The following is a 12,772-nucleotide window of genomic DNA, read 5'->3' as shown; positions in this document are numbered from 1 at the left end:
GCTCTCCTCTGCCACCAGCACAGCCTCTGCCCTCAAGCCCCCGCTGTCCCCAGCAGGAGCTGCCTCCTCTGCAGGCAGAGCTGCAGCACAGGAGGGTGTGCTGAGTGTCCGTCTGTCCCTCCCTGGCCTTGCCTCCCCTGGCAGCAGCACGCTGCCATTCCTCCTGGCTTCTCCACCTGGCCGTGCTGCTGCTGCTCTTGTTCCCAGGCTGCCTAGGGATGGGGGTTTCACCTGCCCATGGGGTGAGCCCTCGTGGTGCTTGGGGGAAGGGGAGTACGGGGACAGGGTGAGGGGTCTGGAGATGGGCACTTGGAGCCTGGATTCCTCTGCTCTCAGCAGTGTCCTGGTTCTTTTCAGATGAACAACTGAGTACAGCTTTCCTGCAGCTCTCACAGGGCAGCTGAGACCAGCACTGATGGACAGATTGCCTGTCCTCACTAAAGGACACTCTGCACTATATGGCCAGTCCCTTTTTCTCTGAGGATCCACAAAGTTTCCCTTCAAGTGCAGGAGAAATGCCCAGGATTTCTGTTTTAGAAAAACTCATCAGGTGTTGTGGGGTAGCAACAAGACACAATATGACCCCATGAAAGGAAAATGAAAAAAAAAATCCATATATATATATCTGCTCTGCAGTTGGGTGACCTGGGAGCAACACTGGGGCAAAGTTCTTTGATATCAGGCCTGAAGTGAATCTGAGATAACCCCATGTTCCTCTTTACCTCTGCCTATAGGGCATAACTGACTCTTCCATTGCCCACAAAGGAGTCCACTGCTCCCAGGGATACCCTCAGGCAGCATCAGGAAGAACTTATGAAAGGGACCCGCCAAATGTCTTCCTGGAAGTGGAGAATGTTTTTGGCAATATTAAATGAGAAATGGGATGAGTTTTCTTCTGGTAAGTCTGTTGTACATTATTACTGTTCTTTCTCTTCCTTGTGCAGGACCACATCCCAAAACAAGCAGATGTCCAATAGAAGTGCCATCAGTGAGTTCCTCCTGCTGGCATTCGCAGACACGCGGGAGCTGCAGCTCCTGCACTTCGGGCTCTTCCTGGGCATCTACCTGGCTGCCCTCCTGGGCAACGGCCTCATCCTCACCGCCGTAGCCTGCGACCACCGCCTCCACACCCCCATGGACTTCTTCCTCCTCAACCTTGCCCTCCTCGACCTGGGCTGCATCTCCACCACTCTCCCCAAAGCCATGGCCAATGCCCTCTGGGACACCAGGGCCATCTCCTATCAAGGGTGTGCTGCACAGGTCTTTCTATTTGTCTTCTTGATTTTGTCAGAATTTTATGTTCTCACCATCATGGCCTACGACCGCTACGTTGCCATCTGCAAGCCCCTGCACTACGGAAGCCTCGTGGGCAGCAGAGCTTGTGCCCAGATGGCAGCAGCTGCCTGGGGCAGTGGCTTTCTCAATGCTGTCCTGCACATGGCCACTACATTTTCCCTGCCCCTCTGCCAAGGTAATGCTGTGGACCAGTTCTTCTGTGAAATCCCCCAGATCCTCAAGCTCTCCTGCTCAGATGCCTACCTCAGGGAAGTTGGGCTTACTGTAATCACCTTCTGTTTAGGAATTGGTTGTTTTTTTTTCATTGTTTTTTCCTATGTGCAGATCTTCAGGGCAGTGCTGAGGATGCCCTCTGAGCAGGGCCCGCACAAAGCCTTTTCCACGTGCCTCCCTCACCTGGCCGTGGTCTCCCTGTTTGTCAGCACTGTCCTGTTTGCCTACCTGAAGCCCCCCTCCATCTCCTCCCCATCCCTGGACCTGGTGGTGGCAGTTCTGTACTCGGTGGTGCCTCCAGCACTGAACCCCCTCATCTACAGCATGAGGAACCAGGAGCTCAAAGATGCAGTGAGGAAACTATTTCTATACATGCTTCTTCATCATCAAGAATGACTTCATTATTGTGATTATTACCATATCATTTTATTATTAAACTTATTATCAAAATGTAATATTAGAAATAATCCTAACAGGACTAGATATTTTTTTGTGAAACACATAGAATGATTTCCTTAAGTATATTTTTATTAATATTTTAACAACATTTTGTATTGATGGAAATAATGTTATTCTTATCCTTCTACATAACAACTTTTAAAATTATTTTTAACCAGTCATAGAGTCATGGAATCACAGAATGGCCTGGGCTGGAAAGGACCTCAAAGATCATCTGGTTCCAACCCCCCTACCATTGGCAGTGACACCTCCCAGGAGATCATGGTTGCTCAGGACTTCATCTAACTTGCTCCTGAAGACCTGCAGAGACGGGGCATCCAATACCTCTGTGGAAAACCTGTTCCAGTGCCTCACTACCCTCTGAGTGAAAAATTTCCTGCTAACCTCTAATAGGAATTTCCCCTTTTAATTTAAAACCACTTCCCCTTGTCCTATCATTATCTACCTGAGTAAAAAGTCCTTCTCCATCCCCGTTATAACACCCTTTAAGTATTGAAAGTCTGCAACAACATCACCCCAGAGCCTTCTCTTCTGGTAGGCTGAACAGCCCCAGCTCTCTCAGCCTTTCTTCATAGGAGAGGTGCTCCAGCCCCTTGATCATCTTTGTGGCCTTCCTCTGGACCCACTCTACCAGCGTACACCCTTCTTGTGCTGGGGGCCCCAGACCTGGATGCAGGACTCCAAGTGGGGCCTCACAAGGGCAGAGCAGAGGGGGACAATCACCTGCCTCCACCTGCTGCCCACTCCTCTCTTGATGCAGCCCAGGATGCAGTTCACCTTCTGGGCTGCCAGCACACACTGCTGTCTCATTTCGAGCTTTTCATCCAGCAGAACTCCCAAGTCCTTCTCTGCAGGGCTGCTCTCAATGAGTTCTTCTCCCAGCCTATCCCCATGTCTGGGATTTCCCCGGCCCAGGTGCAGCACCTTGCACTTGCACTTGTTGACCCTCCATGGTTAATATGGGCCCAAATTTCAAGCTTGTTGTTGTGGTTTAACCCGGCTGGCAGCTAAACACCACACAGCCGTTCGCTCACCCTCCCCCCTCCCTCTCTGGGATGGGGGAGAGAAACGGGAAAGTGAAGCCTGTGAGTTGAGATAAAGACAGTTTATTAAGACAGGAAAATAATAATAACAACAATAATAACAGTGATAATGATAATAGTATTAATAATAATAATGTGTATGAAATAAGTGATGGACAATGCAATTGCTCACCACCCGCTGACCGATGCCCAGCCTATCCCCGAGCAGCCGGCCCCCCACCCCGCCCAGCCACCCCTATATATTGTTTAGCATGACGCCAGATGGTATGGAATATCCCTCTGGCCAGGTTGGGTCAGCTCTCCTGGGTCTGTCCCCTCCCAGCTCCTGCTGCACCCCCAGCCTGCTTGCTGGCAGGACAGAGTGAGAAGCTGAAAAGTCCTTGGCTTGGTGTAAGCACTGCTCTGCAACAATTGAAACATCAGCATGTTATCAGCGCTCTTCTCATCCTAATCCAAAACAGAGCACCCTACCAGCTACTATGAGGGAAAATTAACTCTGTCCTAACTGGAACCAGGACAGATATCCACCCCTTATTCCATACCATTTATGTCATGCTCAGGTTACACTCTTTCCAATACCTTGTAATTAATCACCATTTTCATCTATGAGATATAGCAATCATGGTAGTGATGACATACAGTATTATATGATAATTAACATACTACAATTCAACTCATGGGCTATTCTCACCCAGTATCAAATCCCCTTGAGGTACACACCGGGCCTCCCCATTCTTTTGCATTACCCACCAAGTGCATCCAGGTCCCTGAGCAAAAGCAATCCCACGAATGGGTTTGCCTTTTCCTGAGGCAGGAGTAGCCCAGACTGTTTTACCCAGCATGTTTCTTACGTGCACTACAGGAACTTTATCCCCTTCTACAGTGTGTAACAGGTTTGATTGGGCAGGTCCAGCTCGGTTGGCAGATCCCCTGGTATTGACTAACCAGGTGGCCTTTGCCAAATGTTTATCCCAGTTTTTGAATGTCCTAGCACCCATTGCTTTCAGTGTAGTCTTTAACAGTCCATTGTATCGTTCAACTTTTCCAGAGGCTGGTGCATGATAGGGGATGTGATACACCCACTCAATACCATGTTCTTTGGCCCAAGTGTCTATAAGGTTGTTTCGGAAATGAGTCCCGCTGTCTGACTCAATTCTCTCTGGGGTGCCATGTCGCCATAGGACTTGCTTTTCAAGGCCCAGGAGAGTGTTCCGGGCGGTGGCATGGGGCACCGGATATGTTTCCAGCCATCCGGTGGTTGCTTCCACCATTGTAAGTACGTGGCGCTTGCCGTTGCGGGTTTGAGGGAGTGTGATGTAATCAATCTGCCAGGCCTCTCCATTTTTATATTTCAGCCATCGTCCTCCATACCAAAGAGGCTTGGACCATTTGGCTTGCTTGATTGCAGCACATGTTTCACAATCATGAATAACCTGTGCTATAGTGTCCATGGTCAGGTCCACCCCTCGATCACGAGCCCATCTGTAGGTTGCATCTCTACCTTGATGGCCTGAGGTGTCATGGGCCCATCGGGCTATAAATAATTCACCTTTATGTTGCCAGTCCAGGTCCACCTGAGCCACTTCAATCTTAGCAGCCTGATCCACCTCCTGGTTGTTTTGATGTTCTTCAGTAGCCCGATTCTTGGGCACATGAGCATCTACATGGCGTACCTTTACAACCAGGTTCTCTACCCGGGCAGCAATATCTTGCCACAATGCAGCAGCCCAGATGGGCTTGCCCCTGCACTCCCAGTTGTTCTGCTTCCATTGCTGTAACCACCCCCACAGGGCATTTGCTACCATCCATGAATCAGTACAGAGATAGAGAACTGGCCACTTTTCTCGTTCAGCAATATCTAAAGCCAGCTGAATGGCTTTCACTTCTGCAAACTGACTCGATTCACCTTCTCCCTCAGCAGCTTCTGCAACTCGTCGTGTAGGACTCCATACAGCAGCTTTCCATCTCCGATGCTTTCCCACAATACGACAGGACCCATCAGTGAACAAGGCATATTTCTTCTCATTTTCTGGTAGCTTGTTGTACAGTGGGGCTTCTTCAGCACGAACCACCTCCTCCTCTGATGATATCCCAAAGTATTTGCCTTCTGGCCAGTCCATAATCACCTCCAAGATTCCTGGGCGACTGGGGTTTCCTATTCGAGCCCGCTGAGTAATCAGTGCAACCCACTTGCTCCATGTAGCATCAGTTGCACGATGTGTAGAGGGGACCCTTCCTTTGAACATCCAGCCTAGTACCGGCAGTCGGGGTGCCAGGAGGAGCTGCGCTTCAGTACCGACCACTTCCGAAGCAGATCGAACTCCTTCATATGTTGCCAATATCTCCTTTTTGGTTGGAGTATAGGGGGCCTCAGATCCTCTGTATCCCCGACTCCAAAACTCCAGGGGTCGACCTCGAGTTTCCCCAGGTTCTTTCTGCCAGAGGCTCCAGGTGGGACCATTCTCCCCGGCTGCGGTGTAGAGCACATTCTTTACATCTGGTCCTGTTCGGACTGGCCCGAGGGCTACTGCATGAACTATTTCCTGCTTAATTTGTTCAAAGGCTTGTCGTTGCTCAGGGCCCCATTCAAAAGCATTCTTCTTACGGGTTACTTGGTAGAGCGGGTTTACAATCAGACTGTAATTTGGAATATGCATTCTCCAAAACCCCACGACACCTAGGAAAGTTTGTGTTTCTTTTTTGCTAGTTGGTGGAGACATAGCTGTTATTTTGTTGATCACATCCATTGGGATTTGACGACGTCCATCTTGCCATTTTATTCCTAAAAACTGGATCTCTCGTGCAGGTCCTTTAACTTTATTCTGTTTTATGGCAAAACCGGCCTTCAGAAGGATTTGGACTATTGTCTTCCCTTTCTCGAAAACTTCTTCTGCAGTGTCACCCCACACAATGATGTCATCGATGTACTGCAGGTGTTCAGGAGCTTCCCCCTGCTCCAGCGCAGACTGGATCAGTCCATGGCAAATGGTAGGGCTGTGTTTCCACCCCTGGGGCAGCCGATTCCAAGTATATTGGACTCCCCTCCAAGTGAAAGCAAACTGTGGCCTGCACTGTGCTGCTAGAGGGATGGAGAAAAATGCATTAGCGATATCAATTGTGGCATACCACTTGGCTGCCTTTGATTCCAGTTCATACTGGAGTTCTAGCATGTCCGGCACTGCAGCACTCAGTGGTGGCGTGACTTCGTTCAGGCCACGATAGTCCACTGTTAGTCTGCACTCACCATTAGACTTTCGCACTGGCCATATGGGACTATTAAAAGGTGAATGAGTCTTGCTGATCACTCCTTGGCTCTCCAGTTGACGAACTAGCTTATGGATGGGACTCAGGGAGTCTCGGTTGGTGCGATATTGCCGCCGGTGCAAAGTTGTGGTAGTGATCGGCACTTGCTGTTCTTCAACCGTCCGCAACCCCACAACAGAAGGGTCCTCTGAGAGACCGGGCAAGGTAGACAACTGTTTAATGTCCTCTGTCTCCAAAGCAGCTATGCCAAAAGCCCAGCGGAACCCTTTTGGGTCCTTGAAATATCCTCTTCTAAGATAGTCTATGCCAAGGATGCACGGAGCATCTGGGCCAGTCACAATACGGTGCTTTTGCCACTCATTCCCGGTTAGACTCACTTCAGCCTCCAATACAGTTAACTGCTGGGATCTCCCCGTCACACCATAAATACAGATGGGCTCTGGCCCTTTATAGCTTGATGGCATTAGAGTACATTGTGCACCGGTGTCTACCAAAGCCTTATACTTCTGTGCGTCTGACGTGCCAGGCCATCGAATCCACACAGTCCAATAAACTCGATTGTCCCTTTCCTCCCCCTGGCTGGAGGCAGGGCCCCTCTAGTTCTGGTCAGAATCTTTGTTTCTGTGTTTAAAGGACTGCCTGCTGGAAGTTGGAGCAGCAAACTTTTCAGAGAACTCCTTTTTCCCAATTGTTTTCCTTTGCAATTCACGTACCCGTGCCTCTAGGGTCGCAGTAGATTTTCCATCCCATTTTCTCATGTCCTCTCCATGGTCACGTAGGTAAAACCACAGGGTGGCGCGGTGTGTGTGCCCACCATATTGTCTTCCTTGCACAGATGAACGTTTACCCCTAATAGTTGAGACACTGGTTTGTACAGGTGGGGAGGAAAATAATCTCTCTTCAAGTTGGTGGATCTTTTCAGAAAGTTTCTCCAAAGTATTCTCTTTTAGCTGGTGGACACTGGTTCGTTCAGGTGGAGGGGAAGATAAATTCTCTTTAAGTTGGTGGAGCTCTTCAGAGAGTTTCTCCACAGCTGAGACACAGGCCTGTAGGGAAGAGGAGAGATTTCCTTCGTACTGCCGGAGTATTTTAGTCACTTCATTCACTGTGGGATTCTCCTCCGTTTTCCAGGCTAGTATTGCCAATGAGTTGGCATATGATGATGGGGCACTCTGTACAAACTTCCGCCACATGGGTAGTGTACACCGGACTGCATCTGGATCTGCGGATGTTTGTGCGTCGTCTAGGTCCTTATAAATTACTTCCCGTACGGCCAATTCCCTCAGGTACTGAATTCCCTTCTCCATGGTGGTCCATTTGCCTGGTAGACATACAAGTTCTTCCTTGAAGGGATACCTTTCCTGCACAGCTGACAGGAGACGCCTCCAGAGGCTGCGAGGTCGTGCTCCATCTCCAATTGCTTTGTCAATACATGCATCCCTAGCAAGGGATCCCAGCCGCCTGGCTTCCTTGCCCTCAATTCCACACAAGTGGCTCCGGTGTCCCAGCACCGGAGCAGCCAGGTGACAAGCTGCTCGCCTATACAGCGACCAAAATCTTTTCGCACATCTCGTAGCTCACGCTGGTATAGAGTCCGGGTAGTTACCGTTGATTTTTTGACATCCCCATCCTCATCTTCAGTCTCCTGCACCTTTGATGGCCCAGCCTCGTCTTCACTATGCCCAGACTTCGCAGAAGACTCTGCGTTCTAAATGACCTGAGCCTCTATACCATTTTTTCACCTTGTCTACAGGGGCAACTTGCACTGCTACAGCTCGTTTCTCTGACCCAGCCACAGGGTCTGCCACAGGGGTTGGAATACCCTCTGCGGGGTCAACTTGCACTGCTACAGCTCCTTTCTCTGACCCAGCCACAGAAGTGGGAGCAGCTGCAGGAGCTGGAGCTGCTGCAGGGTCTGGAGTGGCTGCGGGAGCTGGAGCTGGAGCGGCTGCAGGAGCTGGAGCTGGAGCGATAGTAGCATCAATTGCAGCTCGATAGGCACAAGCCAGACCCCAGCACGCTACAGTGATTTGTGTCACTTTGGAACTGCCAGAGTCATGACACCTTTTTTTCAAGCATTCTAGCAGTTTTTTAGGATTTTGCAGTTGTTCAGGGGTGAATGTCCAAAACACTGGAGGTGCCCACTGCTCTAGAAACCTGCCCATATCCTCCCACACTCCCTGCCACTCGCAACTATCCCACCTCAAGACAGATCTCCGGATGAGATTCCTAAGTAGTTGTTTAACCCTCAACAAAATCTGAAGCGCATTCAGGAGACATAACAACAAGAGCAGGCTGGTCTGAGTATCCCAAGGATATTCAACATCTCGGAGAACCACCGTAACTAGCTTGGGGGATAAGAGGGTGGTGGTGAAGGAGAAAGGGAGAGTGAACAGGGAGGGAAACATGTCTTCCCCTGTCCCCTTCACAGATTGGCTCCCTAAAGAAAAAAGGCAATAGGTGTAATTGCTAATAGTTTCCGAGATATGGTTTCCAAAGTATAGAGTCGACGTCAGTGCTGAGTACAAATACCAGGTTAGAGTCGTGACCAGATATTTCATCATTTCATAAGCCATTGTTACACCGCACAGTACCATAACAATCTTAAACCAGGGCCCGGAAAGGATAAACAGTGCAACAGGGAGCACATACAGAAAGTAACGCGCTATAAAACTCAGTTTGGAAAACAGGCACAGCAGACTGGAGAGTAAGGCAATCACCATCGTGACTAGCAACTATTAAGCAGGTCCAATACTTATACCAATTTTAGTTTAATACACTCAGGTCAAATCTGTCTATATCTCAACCCTTCGAGCCCCACGTTGGGCGCCAAAAGGGCTGTTGTGGTTTAAGCCGGCTGGCAGCTAAACACCACACAGCTGTTCGCTCACCCTCCCCCCTCCCTCTCTGGGATGGGGGAGAGAAACGGGGAAGTGAAGCCTGTGAGTTGAGATAAAGACAGTTTATTAAGACAGGAAAATAATAATAACAATAATGATAATAGTGATAATGATAATAGTATTAATAATAATAATGTGTAAGAAACAAGTGATGCACAACGCAATTTCTAACCACCCGCTGACCGACGCCCAGCCTATCCCCGAGCAGCCGGCCCCCCACCCCGGCCAGCCACCCCTATATATTGTTTAGCATGACGTCAGATGGTATGGAATACCCCTTTGGCCAGTTTGGGTCAGCTCTCCTGGGTCTGTCCCCTCCCAGCTCCTGCTGCACCCCCAGCCTGCTCGCTGGCAGGACAGAGCGAGAAGCCGGAAAGTCCTTGGCTTGGTGTAAACACTGCTCTGCAACAATTAAAACATCAGCATGTTATCAGCGCTCTTCTCATCCTAATCCAAAACATAGCACCCTACCAGCTACTAGGAGGGAAAATTAACTCTGTCCTAACTGGAACCAAGACAGTGGGACAGAGAGAACTCATGGCAAGAGGGCCCTGGTGCAGAGAGACAGCTCTGCCCAGGAGCAGCTCCTGTGCACAGCGCAGCAGGGCTGGGGGCTCTGACCGCAGCTGGCACGGGGACAGGAGAGAAGGAGAGAGGGCTTGGAGGCAGTGAGGAGCGCAGCAACAGAGGGCAGCGTGTGGCAGGACAGATCTGCAGGCTCTTGGCACCGTGAGGCTGTGGCAGCAGGGCCATGCAGGTGGGGTTGCCAGAGGGGTCTTCTACAGCTGGCACATCCGATGCCTAATAGCATCTGTCGGGATGGGTCTCTCTGTTTCTCCAGCTAGGAGTAGAAGATGCTGTAGAGAATGGCATTTATGGTTGCAATTTTCAAGAGAAAGACCAAGGCAGGGACTACCAGAAAGGCAAGACTTTTTCTGCACTCGGTGCCTGAAGAATCCTGCAGTGGAGGGGAGGCAGGTTTCATGGTCATGGTTTGTCAGGATTGTACAGGAGATTGAGACTCCTAGAGCATTGCAGAGAGGGACCAATATGCCATCAATGAACTTCATAAAGTCCCTTCCCGCACCTCAGCCCACAGACTGCATCAACACCGTCATTGTGGTCCTCTCAGGCTTTATCCTAGTTGATCTTTGGGAGCTGCAAACCCTCCGATGCCCAGTGCCCTGCCTTTGGGAGGTCTTTGCAGGCTTGAGGGGAGCACAGATCGTTTGCAGTGAGCAGGAGCTGCCTCCTCTGCAGGCAGAGCAGCAGCACAGGAGGGTGTGCTGAGTGTCCGTCTGTCCCTCCCTGGCCTTGCCTCCCCTGGCAGCAGCACGCTGCCATTCCTCCTGGCTTCTCCACCTGGCCGTGCTGCTGCTGCTCTTGTTCCCAGGTTGCCTGGGTTTGGGGGTTTCACCTGCCCATGGAGTGAGCCCTCGGGGTGCTTGGGGGAAGGGGAGTACGGGGATAGGGTGAGGGGTCTGGAGATGGGCACTTGGAGCCAGGATTCCTCTGCTCTCAGCAGTGTTCAAGCTCTTCTCAGGACAACCTCCTTAGTGCAATCGTCCTGCAGTCGAAGAGATGCCAGCCCAGCTGAGACCAGCACTGATGAACAGACTGGCTGTTGTCTTTGTGGGACGCTCTGCACTAAAGGGACAGTCTCTTTGCCTCTGAGGATCCAAAAGGTTTTGCTTGGAGTGCAGCAGAACGCCAAGGATTTGTGCCTTAGAATCACTCCTCAGGTGTGGTGGGGCAGGTAAAAAATAAAAATAGAAAACAAATAATTATATAACTAAATCTTCACACCTCTGCTCTGCAGTTAGGTGAACTGGGAGCAAAACCGGAGAAATCTCTTTGATATCAGCAGTAAAGTGAATCTGAGACTACCCCATATTCCTACCATGTTACTACCATGTTACTACCATGCTACTACCTCTGGCTGTAGTGCAGGACTATCTCTTCCACTGCCCACAGAAAAGTCTCCTGCTCCCAGAAACACTCTCAGGCAGAATCAATGAAAGAGACCTTCAAAATATCTGCCTAGAAATGGGCAATTTTTGGTGATTTTAAATGAGAAAATGGAAAGAGTTTTCCTCTGATATGCCTGTGGTACATTATCACTGCCTTTCTCCTCCTTGTACAGGACCTCATGACCAGAATTAGCAGATGTCCAACAGCAGCTCCATCACTGAGTTCCTCCTGCTGGCATTTGCAGACATGCGGGAGCTGCAGCTCCTGCACTTCGGGCTCTTCCTGGGCATCTACCTGGCTGCCCTCCTGGGCAACGGCCTCATCCTCACCGCCGTAGCCTGCGACCACCGCCTCCACACCCCCATGGACTTCTTCCTCCTCAACCTCGCCCTCCTCGACCTGGGCTGCATCTCCACCACTCTCCCCAGAGCCATGGCCAATGCCCTCTGGGACACCAGGGCCATCTCCTATCAAGGGTGTGCTGCACAGGTCTTTCTATTTGTCTTCTTGATTACAGCAGAATTTTATGTTCTCACCGTCATGTCCTACGACCGCTACGTTGCCATCTGCAAGCCCCTGCACTACGGGAGCCTCGTGGGCAGCAGAGCTTGTGCCCAGATGGCAGCAGCTGCCTGGGGCAGTGGCTTTCTCAATGCTGTCCTGCACACGGCCACTACATTTTCCCTGCCCCTCTGCCAAGGCAATGCTGTGGACCAGTTCTTCTGTGAAATCCCCCAGATCCTCAAGCTCTCCTGCTCAGATGCCTACCTCAGGGAAGTTGGGATTACTGCAATCGGCTTCTGTGTAGGTATTGGTTGCTTTGTTTTCATTGTGCTGTCCTATGTGCAGATCTTCAGGGCCGTGCTGAAGATCCCCTCTGAGCAGGGCCTGCACAAAGCCTTTTCCACGTGCCTCCCCCGCATGGCCATGGTCTCCCTGTTTGTAAGCACTGCCGTGTTTGCCTACCTGAAGCCCCCCTCCATCTCCTCCCCATCCAGGGACCTGGTGTTGTCATTTCTGTACTCGGTGGTGCCTCCAGCAGTGAACCCGCTCATCTACAGCATGAGGAACCAGGAGATGGGTCCTGATGATACAGGACTGCAGGCACCTGTGGGCAGTACGGACACTGACCTGTGGTCTCAAGGCTCCCTGGGTGGGGAATAGGAGAAAGAGGCCAGTGCCTGTCCTGTGCCACCTCCCCACCAGCCCTGCCCTCCCACAGGTGGAGTATTTCTCCCTTACTCGCGCACCAGCAGCTCTTTGCCTCCTCCTCCACAGGGAGATGAGCCACAAGCCTGGCTGTGTGTGAGGCTGTGTGCAGACCTGATCAGAAAAAAAGCCAGTTTCATGGCATTGGGGCACCTGAAGAGTCCAGCCCCTGTGGCTGGGTCTGTTCTCTGCAGCAAAGGGCTGTCACCAAGCCCCAGGTCTGTGGTTGCTCCTGCAGCTCTGAGGACCACTCCAAGGGCATCACAGTAACGATGCTCAGGACCTAGGAGGGTCAGCCCGCCCATGGATCGCAGCAGGAGGTTGGTAGGATTCCATAGTACACAAGGACACGGACACCTCGTTGCTCTGTCTTCATGAACGTCTTTATTACAAATTGCTACAAATCCCTACCTGTAA

The 12,772-nt window shown here is 50.9% G+C and overlaps 1 protein-coding gene across 1 annotated transcript; it reads left to right on the top strand.

Moving 5' to 3' along the window:
* Nucleotides 1–1,347: 1,347 nt before the first annotated feature.
* Nucleotides 1,348–12,310, top strand: LOC136787685 (olfactory receptor 14C36-like; the record flags this gene model as incomplete). The annotated part of the gene is made up of 2 exons (XM_066984999.1): nucleotides 1,348–1,860; nucleotides 11,885–12,310. Coding segments are annotated over 2 exons (939 nt in total), but the record flags the coding sequence as incomplete, so codon positions are not given.
* Nucleotides 12,311–12,772: the final 462 nt, after the last annotated feature.

This window comes from Anser cygnoides, chromosome 30, assembly GCF_040182565.1.
Source record: "Anser cygnoides isolate HZ-2024a breed goose chromosome 30, Taihu_goose_T2T_genome, whole genome shotgun sequence".
Classification (NCBI taxonomy): Eukaryota; Metazoa; Chordata; class Aves; order Anseriformes; family Anatidae; genus Anser; species Anser cygnoides.
This window is presented reverse-complemented; position numbering and strand designations above follow the sequence as displayed.